This window comes from Pipistrellus kuhlii, unplaced genomic scaffold (genome assembly GCF_014108245.1).
Source record: "Pipistrellus kuhlii isolate mPipKuh1 unplaced genomic scaffold, mPipKuh1.p scaffold_m20_p_1, whole genome shotgun sequence".
NCBI classification, from domain to species: Eukaryota; Metazoa; Chordata; class Mammalia; order Chiroptera; family Vespertilionidae; genus Pipistrellus; species Pipistrellus kuhlii.
Genome location: NW_023425404.1, coordinates 83687876 through 83714030, shown reverse-complemented (window position 1 = coordinate 83714030; position 26155 = coordinate 83687876). Strand labels below are relative to the sequence as shown.

The 26155-nt window shown below is 37.2% G+C and overlaps 1 protein-coding gene across 1 annotated transcript in view; it reads right to left on the bottom strand.

Annotated features, from left to right (window-relative positions):
- The window catches only part of LOC118716508 (coiled-coil domain-containing protein 7-like), a 98303-nt gene that overhangs the window by 52008 nt on the left and 20140 nt on the right, over positions 1–26155 (bottom strand). The window contains exons 3-8 of the mRNA XM_036433893.1: positions 25847–25930; positions 24860–24943; positions 14792–14884; positions 8799–8801; positions 7240–7311; positions 2808–2930 (exon numbers count right to left, since the gene is read on the bottom strand). Of these exons, the coding sequence (XP_036289786.1) occupies positions 2808–2930; positions 7240–7311; positions 8799–8801; positions 14792–14884; positions 24860–24943; positions 25847–25930 (459 nt within the window). The remainder of the gene's footprint in view (positions 1–2807; positions 2931–7239; positions 7312–8798; positions 8802–14791; positions 14885–24859; positions 24944–25846; positions 25931–26155) is intronic.

Here is a 26155-nt window from a genome sequence, read left to right as displayed (position 1 = left end):
CTAAAATTTACAGAGAATTCACACAACTTAACAAAAAGAAGATAAAAAATCCAATAAAAAAAATGGGCAAATGATCTAAATAGATACTTTTTGAATGAGGACATATAGAAGGCCAACAGACACATGAAAATGTGCTCAAAGTCATTAATCATCAGGGAGATGCAAATCAAAACAACACTGAGGTATCATCTCACACTTGTAAGACTGGCTATCATCAACAAATTAACAAATGACAAGTGCTGGTAAGGATGTGGCAGAAAAAAGAACCCTCATGCACTGCTGGTGGGAATGCAGACTGTTGCAGCCACTGTAAAAAAAAGTTTTGAGTCTCCTCAAGAAATTAAAAATGGAACTCTTATTTGACCCAGTAATTCCTCTTCTAGGAATATATCCCAAGAAAACATAAATACCAATCATTAAAAGGCATATGCACCCCTGTGTTCATAGCAGCACAATTTACAGTAGCTAAGACTTGGAGACAGCCTAAGAACCCATCAGCAGATGAGTGGTTTAGAAAATATACATCTACACAGTGTAATGCTATGCTGGTGTAAAAAAGAAAAAGAAAAAAAACTCTTGCCATTTTCAGAAACATGGATGGACATGGAGATCATTATGCTAAGCAAAATAAGCCAGTCAGAGAGATAAATATCACATGATCTCACTCATTTGTTGAATATGATGAACAATATAGACTGATGAACAAAAATGGATCCAGAGACAGAGAAGCACTAACCAGACTGTCAAACCTTAGAGAGAAGGCAGGGGAGGTTGGAGTGGGTAATGTAAGAGATCAACCAAAGTACTTGTATGCATGCATATTAGCATAACAAATGAACACGGACATTGGGCTGGTGTGGGCTTGTCCTGGGTCATGAAAGTGGCATGGAAGAGGTTGACAGGGGAAAAAGGAGACATATGTAATACTTTAAACAATAAAAATAAATAAATATAAAATAAATGATGCTGGGAAATTTGTATAGATACATTAAAAAAAAATAAAAAGGAAATAGACCACCAACTTACACTATACACAAAAATAAGCTCAAAACGGATAAAATACTTAAATGTACTTAGTGAAACCATAAAAAAATTTAGAATAAACCAGAGGCAGCAAAATTTCAGCCATCTCTCATAGCAATGTGTTTAGAGATACATCTCTTAGGACAATGGAAACTAAGGAGAAATAAACAAATGGGACTACATCAAAATATAAAGCTTCTGCACTACAAAAGAAACTGTCATCTAAATAATAAGAGATCCTACTTTATGGGAGAACATATTTACCAATGACATATCTGATAAGGGTTTAATATCCAAAATATATGTGGAACTCATACAACTTAACAAATGGAAGACAAAGGATCTGATTAAAAAATGGGCAAAAAACCTAAATAGACACTTCTCCAAAATGGATATCCAGAAAGCCAAGAGACAAATGAAAAATGCTCAAAATCACTAGTTATCTGAGATATGCAAAACAAAACAACAATGAAATATCACCTCACACCTGTCAACAAATCAACCAAAGACACTGTTGGCAATATTGTAGAGAAAAGGGAATCCTAGTACATTGCTGGTTGAAATGCAGTCTTGTGCAACCACTGTAGAAAACAGTATAGAATTTCCTCAAAAAGTTAAAAATGGAACTCCCATTTGACCCAATTATCCCATAGCTAAGAATATATCCTACAAAACTGAAACACTCTTCAGAGAGAATATATGCATCCCTATGTTCATACTAGTACAATTTACAATAGCTAAGACTTGGAGACAGCCTAAGTGCCCATCAGCAGATGATTGGATAAAAACCTGTGGTACATTTACACAATAGAATGCTATGAGGCAATCAAAAGAAAGAACTCTTACCATTTGCAACAGCATGCGTTGCAAATGATGAGTTTACCATTTGGACCTGGAGATTATTATGATGAACAAAATAAGCCAGTCAGATAAAAATAAGTATCACATTATCTCACTCATATGTGGAATCTAATGAACCAAATAAACTGATGATCAAAAATAGATCCAGTGTCATAAAAACTTGAATGACTCTTGAACATCAGAAGGAAGGCAGGGGTGTATAGGTAGGAAAAAAATCAATCAATGAACTTATGTGTGTATATGCATAACATTGGAGATAGATAATGTGGAGGTGAGAGCCTGGGGCAGAGGAATGAGCTGGAAGAAGTATATGAGGGGAAAAGAAGAACATATGTAATACTTTCAACAACAAATATTTTAAAATAAATTAAAATAAAATAGAAACTGAATGTATGTTTGAATACAGGTGTTATGGAAGACTAGCTATTCCAAATGTCCTGATTCCAGCAACAAAACTGCTACATTTAAAAATGTATTTCATAAAGTGAGTGTAATAGCATAAAAATACTCTAGAGAACAATGTAATAAAAACATTTAAGTTAGGAATTTCTTCTAAAACTGTGCATGTGTGTGTGTGTGTACACTTTAAAATTAAATTAATAATATGTGTTGTGGGGGAGAAGATAAGGTGGGAATTCCATAATAAAAATTAAATATAAAGAAAGCACAATAAAATATTTTGAAAAATACTTGTATAGAATATCATTATGTATATGCTTATAACTACATATGATAAAAGCTGAGAAAGAGGAAATGTGATTTTAACAGAATAGAAAGGAAATCATTAGAATATAGTATTTTTATATGTGTCAGGTATTTTATGATGTTTTAAGTATTTTATAAAGGGTAAAATTAAAAAGTATACTATAAAACATTCTGAGCAATTAGATACTTATTTTACATTATTATGTATTATTTTTTACCTTGATTGTCATAGGATGAAAAATTGATGACATTTGTTGACAATTTAGTTGGTGCAATAGGACTGGTTAAAAAAAAATCATCTTGAAATGTGGACATTTCTTTGTTTTTAAAGAAATTCATACCTAAAATTTAAAAAATTTAAAAATTATACAAAGATACTATGATTCTTTGCATGCTAGTTATTTCCCATGTATTATTTTTTATTTCTGAAATTATAATTCTTTATTCATATGTTTGGTGGGCCTTTTGTCTATAATTCCAATTTCTATAAAATCTTCATTCATTTACTAATCTTTTATTTGCTCTGGGTTCTTAGATAGCATTTTCCTTAATTTTGACCTTTAAACCAACCCCATTTTTACCTTAAACAAGAGTATTCAGTTCTATTTTTGACCTATAGTCTCCTTTCAGCTCTTTTCCTCTTGACAATTTCTATCAAATAAATAGAGCATTTAATTGTTTAGAGCATTTAATTATAAATTCACCATATATATATATATATATATATATATATATATATATATATATATATATATACACACACACATATATATATACATATGCCTAAGCAACCATTTTGACCGAATGACTGGGATGACCAGAACGACTAGTTGACCATTTGCTATGATGTGCACTGACCATCAGGGGGAAGATGCTCGATGCAGGAGCTGCCCCCTGGTGGTCAGTGTGGTTAGCCAAAAGGCAAGCTGGTGAGCACTGCTGAGACTCTGCAGCAGTACTACTAAATGGCAGCAGCAGGCACAGTAGGCTGGGATGAATGCCAGCAGTGTGGTGCTGGCTCAGGCTCCTCCCTGGCTGCCTGCCACTTGGCACACTGTTACATCCCTTGGGAGATATCCAACTGCCAGTTTAGGCTTGACCCCCAAAGGCCACGCACTTGGGGGGATGTCCCGTAGCCTGGCCCATACCCTCTCGCAGTCTGGGAGCCCTCGGAGGATGTCCAACTGACTGACGGCTTAGGCCTGCTCTCCATATAGAGAGCCTAGCTTCTGGCTCTCTGGCGCTCCCCCTGTGGGATCACACTGACCATCAGGGGAAAGCTCCGGCATTGAGCATCTGTCCCCTGGTGGTCAAGTGTGCATAATAGCAACCGGTTGTCCTGCTGCTTGGTTGATTTGAATATTAGCAATTAATTATATAGAATGTTACCATCATAAATTCAATAAAAGGAGAAAAAATAAGTAATTGGATGTACCTAAGCAAAAACATGAAAATTATTGACATAGAAAAATAGTTTATCATAATTTACCAAATTTGTTAGAGTAAATCACAAAACAAATTACTTGGTTCAAAGAATTTTATATTTACAGCATCATCTTTTCTCTGTTATCAGCTCTTTGAGTAAATAATTTTTTATCTATTTGTAATAATACTTTTTTCAGGAATAGAAAGTATGAACAGAATAAAATAAATGATAAAGCATTTAAAAGAAACATTTTGGAAATCTTGCTCTCATCTTAAATTTCAGTGAGAACACAGTGCTTATATATGAATATTCAGCTACTTCCAAATCTATCACCAACAATTCTGCAGTAAAGTTCATAACTACAGTATTTCTTGCATCAAAGAGAAATTTATCTAATACTGTTATTCTAGGACTAAAGGCAGTACTGTATTTGTGAAATATGTAACATAGCTAGAGTCTATATATATAAAAGTCTAAGTGACTGTCCAACCATTTGACCATCTGACTGGTGGCTATGATGCTCAATGATCACCAGGGGACAGATACTCAATGCAGGAGCTGCCAAGCCGTGGTGACATTGGCCATTCTCAGGTGATGCAAGGGGAACCAGAGTGGAGGGAGCCCAATTCCAGGGTTTGCCATCCTGGAATTATGCTCTTACAATCTGGGACCCCTCAGGGAATGATGAAGAGCCGGTTTTAGCTCAACCCCCACAGGCCAGGCCAAGGGACCCCAGCAGTACATGAATCTGTGCATTGGGCCTCTAGTAGAGGTATACATATATGGGCCAACTTAATTACTTAGAGGGAGTTGTATCCAATATAATGCCTATTGGTTATATTTATCTTCTTATAAGACATATTAAATAGTCTTTTTTTTCACATTCAGATCAACTTTCCTTTCTAATCCTTTTAATAGAAAGTGAGTGGAATAGCAGCTGGAAATATTTACATAAAAAATATTCCAAGGTAGAGAGGAAACCAAGATGGCAGCATAAAGTAAACATCTAAATGCAGCCTACCACAACAATTTTAAAATTACAACTGCTGGCTTACTTGCAGCGAGCACAGAAAGGGCAGGCAGCTAATGCACGGAGAGCTTGCTTGTTCTAGAGGAAAACAAAACCTCTCTGTTGCACTGATAGCCAGCTTCAGTCAGAAAGTAATTGAACTGTCAGGCAGTGGGCAAAACTCTCTCAGAGGTGCACGCACCAGCAGTCATTACTCTGGGACTCAGGAAAAGGACCCTCTTAGGGCGGGGCTGATGGGAAACCAAAGCTTGTCTATGTCACCCCAAGACTCTGCTCCATCCAAGTAGAGCACAGAAGCCCTTCCAGTGGCTAGCTTTCTCATCTGGGAGAAAAACAAAACCTCCCAATTGCACTGACAACTAGCTCTGGTCTGGGAAGAAACTGAATGTCAGGGAGCAGGCAAAACTAGAGAACAGCCTTCCCCCAAGTATTTCACACACCAGCAACCAGTGTAGCGGGACTTGCTGAATAGGACCCTCATAAGGCGGGGCTGAAGGGAAACCAAAGCTTGTCTGCACCAACCTGAGACTCCGCCCCATCCAAGCTGAGCACAGAAGCCCTCCTAGCTGAGACACTGCTGATCCGCACAGCCAATTGGCTTGGAGATTAATGCTTCCCAGTGATACCAACAAGTAAGGCTTACCAAGACTGCACACACAGCCCACAAAGGGCTGCACCAAGACTGTCCACCTCAGGTAACTGGGAAGGCTGAGCTACTGGGCCCTGCTAGGACACCTAGCACACAAAGCTACTCCATCAACTCAGGGAAACAGCTAAAATGCAGAGAAGAGGCAGGCCACAAAGGAAGGAAATGGAGAAAAGCAAAAGAATGAACATAGAGTTCAAAACCACAGTTATAAGGTTTTTCAAGAATTTCTGAGAAAAGGCCGATAAAATAAGTGAGACCTATGAGGATATGAAAAGGATACAACTAGAAATAAAGAATACATTGTCTGAAATAAAAAAAATATTATAGAAAGTCCTAAAAACAGAATGGAAGATCATAAGAATCAAGTCAAAGATTTAGAACACAAAGAGCCAGAGGTCACTCCTCTGCAGAAGCAAGAAGACAAAAGAATCCAGAAAGTTGAAGATAGTATAAGAAGCCTCTGGGACAACTTCAAGTGAACCATCAGAATTATGGGGGGTCCCAGAAGAAGAGAGAGAGCAAGATACTGAAAACATATTGGAAGAAACAGTGACAGAAAACTTCTCCCATCCGGGGAAAGAAATGGACTTACCAGTCTAGGAAGCGCACAGAACCCCAAACAAAAGGAATCCAAAGAGGACCACATCAAGACACATCATAATTAAAATTCCAAGAGCAGAAGACAAAGAGAGAATATTAAAAGCAGCAAGAGAAAAGCAGGTAAAGGAGCACCCATATGATTTTCAGCTGATTTCTCAACAGAAACCATGCAGGCTAGGCGGGAATGGCAAGAAATATTCAAGGTGATGAATAGCAAGAACCTAGAGCCAAAATTACTCTACCCAGCAAAGCTATCACTCAGAATCGAAGGCCAGATAAAGAGCTTCACAAATAAAAAAAAAGCTAAAGGAGTTCATCACCGCCAAACCAGAATTATATGAAATGCTGAAAAGTATTCTTTAAGAAGAGGAAGAAGATAAAGATAAAAATTATGAACAACAAATACATAACTATCAACAAGTGAATCTAAAAACGAAGGGAATTAAAAAATCTGATGAACAGTATTAACTGGTGAATATAATAGAATTAGAGGTATAGAAAGGAAGTGAACTGAGAATTCTCGAGGATAAGGAGAGTGGGGGGTGAGGGAAGAGACTGAATAAAAATTGTACACTTATGGATGAGGAGAGTGGGGGTGGGGAAATGGAAGAGGGTGGGGTAGAAACTTGGTGGAGGGGAGCAATGGAGGGCAAAAAGAGGAACAATTGTAATAATCTGAACAATAAATATTTATTTAAAAAAGTATTCCAAGGTCATTAGAGCATTGGATTTTATGGATTACTGTATAACTTTGTGAATTTAAAGCCAATAAAGCCTTGCTAGCTTTCTATTGATAGTAAACACTAGAGTTTACCTAATTATAAGAGGGAATTCATTAAAAATTTTACCCACGTAGTTACTGTTGTTATTAAAGATCCATACTTAGTTAAATCTTGGAGGAGACATAATCTATAAATATTAAACTTGAAAAATTCTTATTCTTACCAGCATAACTTTTAAGTTGTTCCTTGATTTCAGCAATTATTTTTTCTTTTTTAACAATATCTGTCATAGGTTCTGTAACAGTCTCTATAAACATAAAACATATTTCAGAAACACTTTTTATGGTAACCATTAATAAATAAGTGTGATTGTGTCTGTGGTACTACTTAATTAGTATTTTCTATTGAAAAAAAATGATCAACTTCTGACATTATACATTCAGAAAAACTTGGAATTTGAAGAACTCTTAGTAATCATATAAGCCTCATTATTTGAAGGCTTAGAGATTTTTTGTGATTTGATCAAGAACACATATCAAGATAATGATAAAATTGACATATAAACTGATGTCCCATAATTCATTCATTTTTCTATGCAATGCTATTTCCTATACAAACTTAAAATCATTTTGGTGAGTTTACATTCATAATACAACCTCCAAGTTTATACTCAGTGGACATTCATACTTGTAAGAGAATACCCCTTGAGGTGGAGCATAACATTTTTTTCACAAGTCAAATCACAAACAAAGGTCCCACATCGCAGAAAGTTACTGTGAGGCAGAAATTCTTTGACTTTCTTAAGACTATTTTATGCACTTTTCAGGCTATGTAATTGTAAATTAAAAGAAAAATAATATATTCTGTGGTCTAAGAACAAGTGCCTACCAGGTTCCTTTAATACATATACATTATAGCTGGGGAGAGGTAAAATTTACAGCAATATAGTTAATCCTCAATTTCATAGACTTCAATTTAACTGACTTTGGATTTAACAAACAAAATTCCAGTCCATATGTCATATGGGAAAATTTACACATTGTTAATTTTAAAATGCTTTTAATCAACATTTGCTTATAATTAAATTAACAGGTCATTTTCTTATTATTCACTGTTACTTTTTTAAAACAAATTTCAGCAAATAGGCCATAGGTTAGAATAAAACACCGTAGCAATTTTGCTGACATAAATATTACATATCTACAGCTATAGTCTACATATTTAAATCCAAGAGTCACCATGTGTAAACAATGGTCAGTGAATGATTATCTCATGACCATGTTGCATGGCACAACTTTTTTCAGCAGTTTTAACATGTGCTGGCTGGCCAATGTTCTGACTTGCACAGGCCATGCCCCAGCCATATGCATTTGTTTACTCACAGTGACTGGTGAATGTATACATTCAGTATGAATTTAAAATTACTGTATTAGCCAAAACTGGTTTGGCTTAGTGATAAAGCGTCGGTCTGTGGACTGAAAGGTCCCAGGTTTGATTCTGGTCAAGGGCATGTACGTTGGTTGCGGGCACATCCCCAGTGGGGGGTGTGCAGGAGGCAGCTGGTCGGTGTTTCTCTCTCATTGACGTTTCTAGCTCTCTATCTCTCTCCCTTCCTCTCTGTAAAAAAATCAATAAAATATATTTTAAATTACTGTATTAATTTTTGTGAAATTAAACTTTTCATATATACTTAATTTTAATTACACAAATGTGTCTACATAAGTAAAAACAGATAAACGTTATCTAATTTGTCAATTTTTTAATATATGTATTTGGAAAAACCTACTTTTTTATATAACAGAATTTCAGCTTTATTGGACACCCCCTTGCCTGAATTAGTCCATTATATTGAGGTTTTACTGTACCAACATTGTGATTGCAGCTATTTGATTTTTAATTTGATTTGACATTTGCTGAATTTAAAAGCTAACTAGATAATATGAAAATATATGAGTGTTATTAAAGAGGAATTTATATTGAAAATGGGATTATTAGAATAGGTGACTTTTGCCAAACACTGTATTTAAAGTTTTGTGAATGCAAGTTGGTTGTAGGAGAACGAGTACCAAAGGTAGTAAACCTGTTATGAACCTGACAATATAAGGTGGATAGATGTGTTTTCTGAAACGCTTGAGACCATGAAAGGGAGAGACAAAATGGTGGTAGAACAGACAGATGTTTCCCGAGCCTTGTCCCAGAGCAGACAGAACAGCTGAAACGAATAACATCCAACCCGAATTGGCAAAGGAGACTTAGGGCACTGCAACCACATGAGCAGCAGACACACGAGCAACCCACTCCTGTCCAAAGAGCAGCATTCCCATGAGCAGCCCATCCCCTGAGCAGCAGCCTCACATGGCCTGCCCCTGTCCAAGGAGCAGCAGCTGTATAAGTGGCCCACTCCCTTATCTGAGAAGCAGCAACAACGTGAACAGCCTGACCCATCTGAGGAACAGCAGCCACAAGAGCAGCCCACCTGCATTTAAGGAGCGGCAGCCCTGTGCAGCCCGTCCCCATTCGAGAAGCAGCAACTGTGAGCAGCCCACACCCTGCACCTGTCCAAGGAGCAGCAGCTGCTTGAGCAACCTGCCCTTATCCGAGGATCTGCAGCCACACAAGCAGCCTGCCCCCATCTGAGGAGCAGCAGCCACACGCAGCCTGCACCAGTCTGGGTCTGACGAGTAGCAGCTGGCTGAGCGGCCTGCCCTCAGCCAAGGAGCAGAAGCCACATGTGCAGCACACTCCTCCCTGAGAAGCAGCAGCCACACAAGCAGCCCATCCCCTGTCCAAAAAGCAGCAGCTGTGTGAGAAGCTGAGCTCCATACGAGGAACAGCAACATTGTGAGCAGCCCACCCACATTTGAAGGAGCAGAAGCTGCACACACAATCTGCCCCAGACCAAGGAGCAGCAGCCAAATGAGCAGACCACCCATGTCCAAGGATTGGCAGTACTGTGCAGCCCGCACTAGTCCAAGGAACAGCAGCCACACGCAGCCTGAACCTAACTGACAAGCAGCAGCTGAGTGAGCTGCCCACCCATATCTGAGTAGAAGCAGCCACAAGAGCAGACTGCCTATGTCTGAGGAGCGACAGTCCTGCGCAGCCCACATTAATCCGAGGAGTAACAACCACACATAACCTGAACCTGTCCAATGAGCAGTAGCTGGGTGAGCGGCCCACTACCATCCAAGAAGTAGCCGCATGTGCAGCTCACTCCCACCTGAGGAGCAACAGCCAAGCAAGCAGCCAGTCCCCCATCTGAGGATCAGCAGCTGTGGGAGGAGCCTGTACACATATGAGGAGCACCAGCCCAGCAAGGAACCTGTCCCTGTCCAAGAAGCCGCAGCCTCATGAGCAGTCAGCCCCATCTGATGAACAGCATCAGTGTGCAGTCATCCCTGATCCATGGATCAGGAGCTACGAGAGTAGTGCACCCCTGTCCAAGGAGCAGCAGCCACACAAGCATCCCACTTCCCAACCAAGGATCAGCAGCTGTGAGAGAAGCCTTCCCTACCAGCCAAAAGAGACACCGCTGCTGCTAATAGCACCCACCAGAGGAGCCTCTGCCATTTGAGGAGCAGACATTTCAACGACCACCTGAGAAGCAACCACAGCCTGAGGAGCCACTGCCACCCAAGAAGCAACCCCTGCATGACTCTACATCTACATCAATCGGCAAAACAAAAAATGGGTAGACAGAGAAACCCCCAAAGGAAAGAAAAGGAGAAATTGCCAGAAAAGCAGCTAAGCAAAAACAGAGGCAGCAATATGTCAGAAAAAGAATTCAGAATAAGGGTCATACAGTTCATAAACCAGATGGAGGAAAAAAAATCAACAACTTAAAAATTAATAACTTATGTAAGAATCAAGAAGAAATAAAGAGTGATATAACTGCAATAGAAAACACTATGGAAAGTTTCAACAGTAGACTAGGAGAAGCGGAGGACTGGATTAGCGAATAAGAAGACAAGGAAGCAAAACACAGCCAAAACAAACTGCAATTGGAGAAAAAAATTAAAAGACAGGAAGAGAGACTAAGGGAGCTATGGAACAACATGAAATGAAGAAACTTACGAATAATAGGGGTGCCAGAACAACAGGAAGAGGAACAAGGGTTAGAAAACCTATTTGAAGAAATAATGTCAGAAAACTTCCCTGATGCGGGGAAGAAAAAAGTAACACAAGCTCAGAGAGTCCCAAACAAGATTAACCCAAAAAGACACATAATAATAACAATGGCAAATGTTCAGGATAAAGAGAGAATTCTAAAAGCTGCAAGAGAGAGACTGAAAATTATATACAAGGGAGCTCCCATAAGATTATCAAATGATTCCTCAACAGAAACACACCAGGTAGAAAAAAAAAGAAAGAAAATTTACAAAGTGATGCAAAATAAGGGACTGAATCCAGCAGGGCTATCATTCAAAATTGAAGGGGAAATAAGCAGCTTCACTGACAAAAAAAGGCGAAGGGACTTTAACACTACCAAGCCAGCAATGCAAGAAATGCTAACGTGACTTGTATAAAAAGAAGAAATAAAAAGGTAAAAAATAAAACAGGCACAGAAAATAAAAATGGCTATAAGCAATTACCTTTCAATAATAACTTTAGAAGTAAATGTTCTAAATGCACCAATCAAAAGACATTGAGTGAGTGAATGGATAAAAAACAAACAAACAAACAAAAAACATGACCCATATACATGCTGTCTACAAGAGACCCACCTTAGAACAAGGGACTCACACAGACTGAAAGTGAAGGGATGGAAAAATACCTTTCAGGCAAATGGAAATTAAAGAAAAAAAAACTAGTGTGGCAATACTTATATCTGACAAAATAGACTTCAAAGTGAAGGCCATAACAAGAGATACAGAAGGCCATTTCATAATACTAAAGGGATTGATACAACAAGGAAATATAACCCTAGTAAACATATATGCACCCAATGGAGGAGCACCCAAATACATAAAAAATTGGAAGATATCAAGGGAGAGATCAACAACAATAAAATCATTGTAGGGGACTTTAATACACTACTGACATCACTGGATAAAAACTCCAGAAAAAAATATCAGCAAAGAAACAGAAATCCTAAATGACTCACTAGGTCAGATGGAATTACTTGACATCTTTAGAACATTTCACCCAAAAGCCATAGAATATACGTTCTTCTCAAGAGCACATGGGACATTTTAAAAAATAGACCACATATTGGTCACAAGCAAAGTCTCCCTAAGTTCAAGAAAATTGAAATCATATCAAGCATTTTCTTAGACTACAATGACATAATAATAGAAATAACCTGTAATAAAAACAGCCCCAAATTTCAAACATTTGGAAGCTGAATAGCAAGCTATTAAACAGTGATCAAAGAGATCAAAGCAGCAGAAATTATTCAAAGAAGAAATTAAAAATATCCTAACCAGTGATCATGGACAACAGGGGGGTGGGGGCATGCATGGTGAGAGGTTTGGGATGGGAATGGGGGGGATGAGGACAAATATGTGATACTTTAATCAATGAAGTAATTAAAAAATAAAATAAAACATAAAAAATAAAAATATCCTGGAAAGTAATGACAATAAAAACACATCAATCCAAAATTTATGGGACAAAATAAAAACAGTTCTGAGAGGGAAGTTTATAGCGCTGCAAGCCTACCTCAAAAAACAAGAAAATGGTAATAAACTACTTAACCCAACAACTCAAAGAGTTGGAAAGAGATCAACAAGTGAAATAAGCCAGTCAGAGAAACATAAATATCACATGATTTCACTCATTTATGGAATAAATGAACAACATAATCTGATGAAAAAAAGAGATTTAGAGTCAGAGAAACATTGATCAGAACATTAAACCTCAGAGGGAAGGTACCCTGTTTCCCCGAAAATAAGACTGTGTCTTATATTAATTTTTTCTCCCAAAGTTGCTCTAGGTCTTATTTTCAGGGGATGTCTTATCTTTCCATGCGCTAGGTCTTATTTTCGGAGGATGTCTTATTTTCGGGGAAACACGGTAGGAGAGAGTGGTGGTAAGGGGAGAGATCAAACAAAGGACTTGTATGCATGGATAGAAGCCTAACCAATGGACACAGACAACAGACGGGTGATGGCATGAGTGGGGGTATGGGGAAATAAGGACACATATGTAACACCATAATGAATAAAGAAATTAAATAAAAATGTTAAAGGTTGCACTATGACCTTCGCAGCTCAAATAGACATCTAGTACAGTCTAAAAAAGAGATGGAAACTACCTTGATTTTCATCATTATAAAAATGAATAAAAACACATAAAAAAGAAAGAACAACTTTGAGTAAGTATAAAACTACATTTTGTGAAAGTAATATGAGTTACAGCAATGTAAAATTAGATATTAGTAAATGTATTTGAGGCTCTCTGGTTCTTTTTCCAACTGGCATAAGTAAAAAGGAATTGGCCATAGAAAGAAGCATGCAGAGATGCTTAAATAAACAAGGAGGCATTATAAAGAGTATTTGATAGGAAGTAGGATAAGGATTAGGAAATAAAACATGTGCTAAACAATATGGTAAGAATCACAAGCTCCCATCTTCACAATATCCTTCCACTACCTTATTACATTTTTTAAAACCAATATTCCCTGGAGTTTTCACTTCACTGTCTCTTTTTAGGTCTCATATATTTTGTGGTAAATACTGAGCATTTTACTCAATGTATTACAGCAAGTCTTTGTACTGGGTTCCCCCACCCCAGTTGGAGAATTTTGTCATTGTGTGGCTGGTCATTTATTGAGTGATGAGGATGGACTATTTTATATTTTATTGAAGTGTCTTTCCTTGCTATGTCAAGCTTCTAGTGTGTTTCTCTGAGGGCATGGACTTGGGGCAAGAATACTATCACCTTTGGATGACTGGTGCTATTAAAGCCTTTCTCTGATTGTCTCCTTTCCTGATTGCTCTGTTAACCTGTCTGCATCCATTGGTACCATGTAAAAGATCATGATGAAGTGTATTAAGCACTGAAATAACAGAACAGGAAGCAGTAGACTATAATATAAACTATATTTGAAAAACTCCTAAAGGTTGCTACTTCACTTTAGATATTACAAATTTGCCTGATAGTTTAATCACATGGATGGACTTAATAACTGATGCAATATCCCTTTTCTAAATTTCTCCTCTACTCCCATTCATCAAGTAGCTTTTCTGCCTTTGCAAGTACAATGCAACTATCTGATAGGACCTGAAAAAGACTGTGAGAAGAACATCATTTTATAGGCTTCCAACAACCATATTCTAAGCTCACAACAATATTGTGTTTTTTTTTATGGATCACTTTAAATGGATGAATACTAAAACATATATGTAGCTAATTATCTACTGATTTAACTGCTAGAATTCCATTAATTATAAAGGGAAATTATGAAGTTCTACCATGTAATAATAGCATATAGGTGCCATGCCGGTGTGGTTCAGTGATTGACATTGACCCATGAACCAAGAGGTCACAGTTTGATTCCTGGTCAGGGCATATGCCTAGGTAATAGGCTTGATCTCTGGTAGGTGGTAAGGAGGCAGCCAATTGATATTTGTCTCTCATCATTGATATTTATGTCTGTCTGTCTCTCTCTCCCTTTCTCACTCTGAAATGAAGAACAAAATATGAAAAATATTAGCATAAAGGTACTGTGGTCATTTAAGATCCAAACTTAAATTTTTGAGAAGATAAATAAACCATAAATAGACTTGAAATATTCTTGTTCTTACCAGCATGACTCTTTGATTCAGCATGACTCGTTGATTCAACATGTCTCTTTGATTGTGTCTTGACTTTCTTCTTTATTATACCTCTTCCTGCAGAATCCAGTATTTGTGCTGTATCAGGCTCTATAAAAATAGACAATTATTAACAAGTATGTGAGTGTGAAGGTTGTAGTACTAAAAATAGTATTTTTTTATTATAAGAGGATTATAATGAAATAACTAAATTTGGCAAAATGACTGAGAACATTAATATCACCATGGCAGTACACACACACCACCACAGGGATCTAAGCAGAGGTGAAGTCCAAATGGGGCATCATTAGCAAAGCCAAAGATACACTGGATTGGGCAGAACAGCTTTGCCATAGTAAGTTATGACATTTGTGAAAGTAACACCAGTTATAGCAGCACATGATAGGACAACCCTAGCAGACATGTGTTATTCCTTTGTCTTCCTCTAATAAACAAAAAGAATTGATTCATTTGAATTGAGGGAGAAAAAATTCTTAGATAATCAGGCAGATTGGTTTTAAAACAATGAGCAAAAAAGGTATGTGGTGGAGAAACCTATAGTTTATTAAGACGCACAATTTTCTTATTTCAAAAATTCCTACCACTGTTTTCTTTCTTTTTAAAAAAATTTTGACAGTATTATAGATATCCCCAACACCACCTCCCCCCGCACCCCCTATTCCTAGGCCATCTCCACTCAGACCTTGCCCAGCCCATACCTTCACTACTCGATAGTCTGTGTTCATGTTCTATGCATATATGCATTTACTATATATGCATTTAAGGTCCTTGGTTAAACTCTTCTTGTATCTTCCAGCCCCCTCTCCTCTGAGATCTGTCAGTTTTTTCATGTATCCATATCTCTGGGTCTATTTTGATCATCAGTGTGTTGGCTCATTAGGTTCCACATACAATGTGAGATTATGTAGTAACTTGTCTTTTTCTGACTGGCTTCTTTAACTTAGTATAATACTTTCCAGGTCTCTCTATTCTGTCTCAAAGGGTAAGAGACCCCTTTTTACTACTGCATAGTATTCCATGGTATAAATGTATCACAGAATTTTTATCAATTCATCTACTGATGGGCACTTTGGCTGTTTCCAGATCTTAGCTATTATAAATAATGATGTTATAAAATAGGTATGCATATATTTACTTGTGTTTCAGGATTCTTAGGATATATCCCCAGAAGAGGGATTGCTGGATCAACAGGCAGTTCCATTTTTAATTTTTTGAGGAAACGCCATACTGTTTTCCACAGTAGTGTACTAGGAAAAACAGTTCTCCACATCTTCTCCAGCACTTGCTGTTTGTTTACCTATTGATAGTAGCCATTCTGACAGTTGTGAGGTCATACCTCAAGGTGGTTTTAATTTGCATCTATGATGATTAGTGACTTAGAGCATTTTTTAATATGTCTACTGGCCATCTGTATGTCCTCTTTGGAGAAGTGTATATTCAGATACTTTGCCCATTTGAAAAAATCTAATTGTCTTCTTAGAATTAGGTTTGGGCTATATAAGTTCTTTATATATTTTGGAAATTAACCACTTATCAGAGGTATCATTGGTGAATATGTTCTCCAATACAGTAGTCTATTTTTTCATGTTGTTGGTTTCTTTTGTTATGCAGAAGCTTTAAAAAAATCTTTGTTGTTGAAAGTATTATAGATGTCCCTTTTCTCTACCCATTGACCTCCTATAGCCTGCACCCACCACCGTCTCAGGCCGTCACTACTCTATCATCTGTGTCCATGGGATTATGCATATATGCATACAAGTTTTGTGGTTAATCTCTTCCTACTCACCCAGTCACCCCTACCTTCAACTCTGAAATTCCATGGTCTATTCTATGCTTCTGTTTCTGGATCTATTTTGTTCATCAGTTTATTTTGTTCATTAGATTCCATATTTGAGTGAGATCACACGACACTTATCTTTCTCTGACTGGCTTATTTCATTTAGTACAATAGTCTTCAGGTCCCTCAATGCTGTCTCAAAGGGTAAAAGACACTTCTGTTTTACTGCTCCATAGTATTCCATGGTATCAACGTATCACAGCTTTATTATCCATTCATCTCCTGATGGAGAATTGGGCTGTTTCCAGATCTTATCTATTATAAATTATGCTGCTATATATTCTTTCTGATTCATCTTTTTGGTTTCTTGGAGTATATTCTCAGAAGTGGGATCACTGGGTCAAATGGTAGTTCCATTTTTCATTTTTGAGGAAACTCCATACTATTTTCCATAATGGTTGCACCACACTCTGCATTCCCACTAGTAGTGTAGTAGGGTTCCTTATTCTCCATTTATCATTTGCCGATTTGTTAATAGTAGCCATTCTGGACAGGTCTGAGGTGATACCTCATTGTCACTTTAATTTGCATATCACTTATGATGAGTAAGTTTGAGCACTTTTTCATATGTCTCTTGTCCATCTGGTATGTCCACTTTGAAGAAGTATTTATTTTGGTATTTTGCCCATTTTTAAATTGGATTGTTTGTCTTTTGTTAAGTCATATGAGTTCTTTATATATTTTGGAAATTAAACTCTTATCTGATGTATCATTGGTAAAAATGTTCTCCCATGCATTGAGCTCTCTTCATTTTGTTGATGATTTCTTTTGATGATAAGCTTTAAAAAAATGTATATATTATTGATTTTTTACTGAGAGGAAGGGAGAGGAGAGAGATAGAGAGCTAGAAACATCGATGGAAGAGAGACATCGACCAGCTGCCTTTTGCACACCCCACACAAGGGATGTGTCTGCAACCAAGGTACATACCCTTGACCGGAATCGAACCTGGGACCTTCCAGTCTGCAGACCGACGCTCTATCCACTGAGCCAAACCGGTTTTGAGCCAAACCGGTTTTGGAGAAGTATTTATTCAGGTTCTTTGCCCACTTATTTTCTTGATGTTCAGTTGTATAAGTTGTATAATTTCTTTATATATTTTGGAAATTAACTCTGTATCAGATGTATCATTGGCAATCCATATAGTGGGTTCTCTTTTCATTTTACTAATGGTTTCTTTTGCTATGCAGAAGCTTTTTAGCTTAATGCAGTCCATTGTTTTTGCCTCTTTTATTTTTTTAAAATATATTTTATTGATATTTTACAGAGAGGAAGGGAGAAGGATAGAGAGCTAAAAACATCGATGAGAGAGAAACATCGACCAGCTGCCTTCTGCACATCCCCGGTAGGGGATGTGCCTGCAACCAATGTACATGCCCTTGACTGGAATCGAACCCGGGACCCTTGAGTCCACAGACCAATGCTCTACCACTGAGCCAAAAACAGTTTCGGCATGTTTTTGCCTCCTTTTATTGCACTAGAATATTGTTGACAAAAATATTGTTATATGAGCTGTCTGAGATTTAACTGCTTATGTCTTATAGGATTTTCATGGTTTTGTGACTTACATTTACTAGTAAGTATTTTATCCATTTTGAGTTTATTCTTGTGTATAGTGTAAATTGGTGGTCAAGCTGCATTTTTTTGGCATGTACCAGTTCAACTTTCCCCACACCATTTATTAAAGACAGTGTCTCCATTGTATGCTCTTGACTATTTTTCAAATATTAATTGATCAAAGAGGCATAGGTTGTTTTCAGGGACCTCTGTTATTTTCCATAGATTTATTTGCCTGTTTTTGTGCTACTATGAGGCTGTTTTTATTACAATGGCTTTGAGTATTGTGATCCCTCCAACTTTGTTTTTCTTTTTTAAGATTGCTGAGATTATCTGGAGTCTTATTTGATTCCATATAAATTTTTGGCATATTTGTTCCAGATCTGTGAAATATGCTATTGATATTTTAATAGGGATTGTTTTGAATCTATAAATTGCATTGGGTAGTATGGACATTTTAACGTTTACTCTATCAAATCATGAGCACAGTATAAGCTTTAACTAGTACCTTTCAAAATTTGTTTCTTCAATGTCTTATATTTTATGAGTATAAGCATTTTACCTTCTTGGTTAAACTTATTCCCATGTACATTATTATTATCACTAGAAGGGGAGTACCCTCAGCCTGGCCTGCCCCCTCTCACAGTCTGGGAGTCCTCAGGGGTGGAAGGCGACCTGGTGATAAGGGGAAGGCAACACCCCATCACACCTCTGCTGCTGTCACTGTCGGCAGCACAAGCTTTGGCCAGCCGTGATTACCTGAGCCTCAGGCTGGCCCTGGGAGGCTGGACAGCTGACAACTGAGGCTTGCCTGCACCTTGGGTTGACCCTGGGCACTTGGGGGGCAGAGGGGACTGAACACCACTATCTTGTGGATATGGGTGCCATCATCTTTGAGGGCGGGGCAGTTAATAAGCATATTCCCGCCTTATTGGCTGTGGACACCTCCATCTTTGTGATGGTGTGAGGGTTAATTAGATAAGATTATTAACTAGGGGCCCAGTGCATGAATTCATGCTCCTTGAAGGGAACTGTGGACCATGAAGCTGCAGAAGGCACATGGGTGGGTCTCAGCCCATCCTCTGCACTCCCGTATGGCCCCTCTCACAACATCTCCCAGTCCCCTGTCTGCTGGCAGCCCCGCTCCTGTTGCTGCTGCTCCCATGTGCTGACAGTGCCAGCCCCACTTACACCCACTAATGGCATGGAGTCATTGGGGTTGGCACCAGTAATGGATGCAAGCAGGACTGGTGCCATCAGCAGGTGCAAGTGGTGGCTGCTGCCCTGATCACCCCACAGGAGCTGGGGGAAGTAGAGAAACCTTCAGGGGCAATCAAGGCTGACAACTACTTCTCACAGCTGCTGATGGCACCGAGTGGAGTGGCACCCGGGCACTGGCAGCAGGGTGAGCAGGGCCAGCACTGGCAGTTGGTGCAAGCAGCGGATCTGGCACCTGCAGTGGATATGAGCGAGGCCAGTGCCAGCATCAGGTGTGAGCACCAATCAGGACCACGGAGCGTGAGAGCAAATAATTTTCAGTAACTATTAGAGGCTCACCCCCATGACAGTGACTGGTACCCACCTTGGTCTGGCATCCCTGCTCATCTGCTCCACCATCCTGCTGTGGCCAATTCTTGCAATGTTCCACATACACTCCCTGCTGGTCAGCACATGTCATAGTGACTGGTTGTTTGGTTGTTTGGTTGTTCCACCATTTGGTCTATTTGCATATTAGTTTTATATTATATAGGATTACTATTTCTGGAATATTAAGTGGAATTCTTTTCTTAGAATCTCTTGCTGAGATCTCTTTATTGTCGTATAAAAATGCCATTGATTTCTGGATATTGATTTTGTATTCTGTTACTTTTCCAAATTAATTTATTAGATTTAGTAGTGGGGTTTTTTTGTAGAATCTTTAGGGTTTTTGATGTACAGTATCACTTCAACTGTAAATAATGACAGTTTTACTACATCCTTTCCAATTGGGATGCCTGTGATTTCTTCTTCTATCTGGTCCCTGTGCATAGGACCTCCAGTACTATGTTAAATATGAATGGTAAAAGTGAACATCTTAGTTATTTCTTGATGTTAAGAGAAACACTTTTAGTTTTTGACCATTGAATATAATGTTGGGCTGTAGGTTTTTCATATATGGCATTTACTATGTTGAGGTATGATCCCTTTATTCCCACTTTGCTGACTGTTTTTCTCATAAATGATTTCTGCATCTATTGATAAGATCATTTAATTTTTGTTACTTTTTATGTGAGGTATCATATTTATTGATTTGTGAATATTATACCAATCTTAGATCCTAAGAATTAATCCCAGTTGATCCTGGTGTATGATCTTTTTAATATATTGCTGTATGAAATTTACTAATATTTTGTTGAGAGTTTTAGCATTTTTGTTCATTTCCTTTCTTTGTGATGTCTTTATCAGCCTTTGAAGTTAGGGTAATGCTGGACTCATAAAGAGAGTTTAGAAGTCTTCCTTCCTCTTGAATTTTTTGGAATTGTTTGAGGAGGATATGTGTTAGTTCTTTGAATGTTTGATAAAATTCCCCTGGATAGCAATTTGGTGCAGGATTTTTGTTTGTTTGGAGTTTTTATTTTTTTATTTACTTTATTATTTCTTCAGTTTCATTAGTTGTTATTGGTTTATTCAGGTATTATAATTTTTTCCTTATTTTGATTTAGAATACTGTGTATTTCTAGGGATTTTTATATTTCACTTTGGTTGTCCAATTTTTTCATAATATTTTCTTACAATCTTTAGTATTTCTGTGATGCCATTTGTTACCTCTCTTTCACTTCTGATATTATTTATTGGGATCATCTCTCGTTGTTTCTTGATTTGTCTAGTTAAAAGTTCATCTTTTGGCTGAAACAGGTTTGGCTCAGTGGTAGAGCGTCGGTCTGCAGACTGAAAGGTCCCGGGTTCTATTCCGGTCAAGGGCATGTACATTGGTTGCGGGCACATCCCCGGTGGGGGGTGTGCAAGAGGCAGCTGGTCGATGTTTCTCTCTCATCGACGTTTCTAGCTCTCCATCCCTCTCCCTTCCTCTCTGTAAAAAACCAATAAAATATATTTAAAAGAAAAGTTCATCTTTTTAAAGAACCAGTTATTGTTTCATTGATTTATTGTATTGTTGTTGTTTTTTTTAAGTTCGATGCTTTTATTTCTTCCCTTATCTCTATTGTTTTCTTCCTTCTATTGTACTTACTCTGGGCTTTTTCTGTTGTTCTTTTTCTATGTGTTGTGTTTTGTGTGTGTGTGTGTGTGTGTGTTGAGGTAGATTGTTTTCTTGAGATTTTTTCTTATTTCTTGATATAGACCTGTAATGCTATGAACTTCCCTCTCAGTACTGCTTTCACTGTGTTTCATATATTTGGGGCTGTTGTGTGTTCATTTTCCTTTATTACCAGGTAATTTTTAATTTTTCCTTGATCTCATTGGTAACCTATTAATTGTTCAATAACATGCTATTTAGCCTCCATGTATTTCAATATTTTTGAGTTGTTTGTATTGTGGTTGATTACTTCTAGCTTCATGCCATTGTGATTCAAGAAGATGTTTGACATGATTTCAATCTTGAATTTGTTAAGACTTATTTGTTTTCAAACATGTGGTCTATCAATGAGACTCTCATGTACACTTTTAGAAGAATGTGTATTCTGATGCTTTGGGATTAAGTAAATATCAAATAAATCTATCTCATTTAGTGTGCAGTTTAAGGTTACAGTTTCCTTGTTGATTTTCATCTGGAAGTTCTCTCCATAATGACAGTGGGATGTTAATGTCTCCAATTATGACTGTCAATCTCTCCCTTAAAGTTCTCCAAGAGTATTAAATATATATTTGGGTGCTCTTATATTGGGTGCATATATGTTACAAGGGTTATATACTCTTGTTGGATTGATCCCTTTAGTATTATGTAGTGACGTTCTTTGTCTTTTTTATAGCCTTTGTTTTGAATTCTATTTTGTCAAAAATGAGTATGGCTACCCCAGCTTTTTTGTGTGTTTCCATTTTGCAAGAAATATTTTTCCCCTCTTTTCACTTTCATTCTGTGTGAATCTTTTGTTCTGTCTTGTAGACAAAATATATATGGACCATGTTTTCTTATCCATTCAGCTACCTTGTGTCTTTTTATTGGAGCATTTAATCCATGAATATTTAAGATTACTATTGATAGGTACTTAATTATTGCCTTTCTTTTTTTCTTTGCCTATATTCCTCTCTCTATATATTTCTCCTTCTTAAAGTAGTCCCTATACCATTTCTCGCAAAGTTGGTTTCATGGTACTGAACTCCTTTCATCTTTTTTTGTTAGGAAGCTCTTTATTTCACTTTCATTTTATTTATTTATTGATTGATTGATTGATTGATTGATTGATTAAGGTATTACATATGTGTCCTTATTTTCCTATTGCCCCTCCCCCCCACATTCCCTCCTCATGCCCTCACTTCCTTAGTGTTTTTGTCCATTGGTTATTCTTATATGCATGCATACAAGTCCTTTGGTTGATCTCTCCCCCTTCCACCCACTCTCTTCTGCCTTCCCTCTGAGGTTTGATGGTCTGATTGATGCTTCTGTCTCTGGATCTGTTTCTGTTCATTATATTCCACAAATGAGTGAGATCACGTGATACTTATATTTCTCTAACTGACATATTTTGCTTAGCATAATTCTCTCCAGGTCTATTCATGCTGTTGCAAGTGGTAGGAGTTCCTTCCTTTTTATAGCAGCATAGTATTCTATTGTGTACATATGACACAAGTTTTTGATCCATTCATCTGCTGATGGGCACTTAGGTTGTTTCTAAATCCAAATATTAATTATTGCAAATTGTGCTGCTATGAACATAGGGGTGCATATATCCTTTCTGATTGGTGTTTCTAGGAATATTTTACAATATATTCCTAGAAGTGGGATCACTGGGTCAAATGGGAGTTCCATTTTTAGTTTTAAATTATAACCTTGCTAGATAAGCAGTCTTTGTTGGAGGTACCTGCTTTTCATTACTTTGAATAATTCATTCCAATACCTTCTGGTCTGAAGTGGCTCTATTGAGAAATCAGCTGACAGCATTATGGAAAGTCTTTTGTAGGTAACCAACAATTTTTCTCTTGCTGACTTTAAGATTCGTTCTTTCTTTGTATTTAAACTTGGCCACTTTAATTATGGTGTGTATTGGTACTTGAACCCAGGTGATGGTGCCTAAGGATGGTGTGGGATGATGACGCAGGACAGTGATCTCAGTAACTACCTTCCAGATCTCTGCAGTATGCTACAAAAATTTTCTCTTTATGGATTCTGTATGGTCTGAGTCTCCTTTCCTCTACCAGAGTCCCAGATGAGTGTCCAATAGCAATTCCCTGTTTATGGGCCCTTAAAGAGAGAACTCAGGGATTCTAGGAGACTTCCTTTTCTTTCCAGTAGACAAAATCCCCACTTATTTTTTCTCCCAAATACTATGCAGGGTCTTCTTCCTGGCCTTATAGCACTAATTTATGGACTCCAGGGTGGGGTTGAGTACCCACCTTCCTCAGGGTGGAGTTTTTCAGCCACAATATTCCTCTAGCGTCTTAGCCAATGCACCTGAGTGTAGAGACCAACCTGCTCTGGGTCTACGTTCTTCTTACCGGTTTCTGTGTAATTTCTTTATTTTTGATCCTTGGATAAAATATTCCAGTTATGGTGTCCTTAATTTTTCCCACTCAGGTAGATTGCTCTAAATTTTAGCTGTAAATCAGGTTTATTGCCAGGTATATGTTGCTTTTGCTTACATCATATCCATCTTGAATCTCTAAAGCTTCATTTTTGGGAGATAGTTTGCTTGATACAAAATTCCTCATTGACACACTTGAACTATTCCACTCATGCCTTATAGCTCCATCGTCTCTTGTGACCAGCTTACCTGACTTGGGTTCTTTTTTTCATATTCAGTTGTTTTCTCTTCATCTTTCAATATTCTTACTATACTGGGTCTGGTTGTAGATTTTTGGTGCTCATTCTACTTAGGTTTCATTCTGCTTAGATGTGTTTGTAAATTAACAACTTTCATTGAATACTGTTAAAATTTTTCAGCTTTCTTTCTTCAAATATTTTTTCTGCTCATTTCTTTCTCTACTCTCCTCCTGGTATTCCCATTACCCTAATTGTGCTGGTTCTTTCTGTCTTCAGTCCAATTAAATATTCCTTTGAGCATTTTCTTCTGGCTGATCAAAGATAGTTTCTTGAGATGGCATCTACTCTTAGAAATGATGCTGAGAAAATTGTTGGATTAACCACAAAGGCTTTAGAACAATACTTAAACTTAGCTGAAAGAAAGGTGGCAGTTTTTGAGAGTACTACTCAAATTTTAAAAGTTCTACTGTGGTCATAATACTATCAAAACCTTGAACGCTACAGAGAACTCATCCATGAGCAGAAGAGTCAGTTGATGTGGCAAACTCTATTGTTGTCTGATTTTAAGAAATTGCCATAGCTATCTCAACTTTCAGCAACCACCAGTCTGATCTAGCAGCAGCCATCAACATTGGGATAAGATCCTTCATTAGCAAAGAGAATACAACTCACTGAAGGCTCAGATGACAATTAGTTCAACTTCAAAAATAAATAAATAAATCTGTAATATTTTATTTTTTAAAATTCTTCTTACCAGTGAGTTCCATTTGGTATGCCTTGAATTGTTCCTTTATTTTACCATGTGCAAATGCATCTTTTGAACGTACTTCATTAATTCCTACAGAAATAAACATACTTTAATAACACATCATATTATAATTTACACACAAGTCATTTACATAGGAATATATGTTTCCATAAGGATTTGTGTATGTTGGGTGCAACTAGCATGTTGTATTACAAAGAACAGCATTACATTGAAATATCTGGATTACAGATTCACAAAAGCTTAAATTGGAACAGATGGATCAATGATATAAGCCATATTATATTGATGTTCAAAGATGAATAGTGACTTTTCCAAAACCAAATATCCAGGAAATAACAACATTTATACACACTTTAGGAGCTATGCCACATAATTCCTTAAACAGTGTTTATTCCACACAAATTTTCTCTTATGCAAATTGAAATCATCTCAGAATAATTATGTTAATAAAATTATTTCCATGCTTACATTAAATGCACTCTTTTTTTAAGGGATAGACCTTGTGAAATTGAACTTCACTGTTTGTTTGTTTATTTATTTATTTATTATTTTTCCTGATAAATAATTACCTAGAGCGAATTAACCAATGTAATATCTATGTTCTAAATTCCTTCTCTAATCCCATGTATAAGGTAGCTTTCTGCTTTTGCAAATGCAAAACAGCTACCCAATTGTGTCTGAAAAAGAACGTAAACAGAACAGCATTTTAAAACTCCCTATAAGCATATTCTAAGCTCAGAATAACATTGGATTTTTGAGGATCACTTTTAAAATCCTAAAACATATGTTATGTAATTAATTTTCCATTGATGATAACTGCTAGAGTTCTACTAGCTATAGGAAGAAATTATGAAGATGTTTTATCATGTCATAAGAGCTTATAAGAACTGTGGTCATTGATGATCTAAAGTAAATAAACTTCTGAGAAGATAAATAAGGCATAAAAAGAACTTGAAATATTTTTGTTCTTACCTGCAACTTGTGTTGATAATGTCTTGGCTTCCCCTTTGGATATACCACCTTTTAAAGCACTCAGTAAGTAGTCTGAGTCGGTCTCTAGAAATAGGCATTTTCAAATCAGTTTTGTAGGGTAAATATTAGCATATGTATGTTGATATATATGTGTGTGTCTGTGTTAGTTTGCATGTGTAAGTGTATTTGTGATTAATACTTCTTTAATTAACATAATTTTCACAGGAAAAGGATTATACTGAAATATCTGTGTTTCTGAAGTAAACCCTTAAAATCATTAGAGCCACTAGCTTAATGATTGTATAGAGC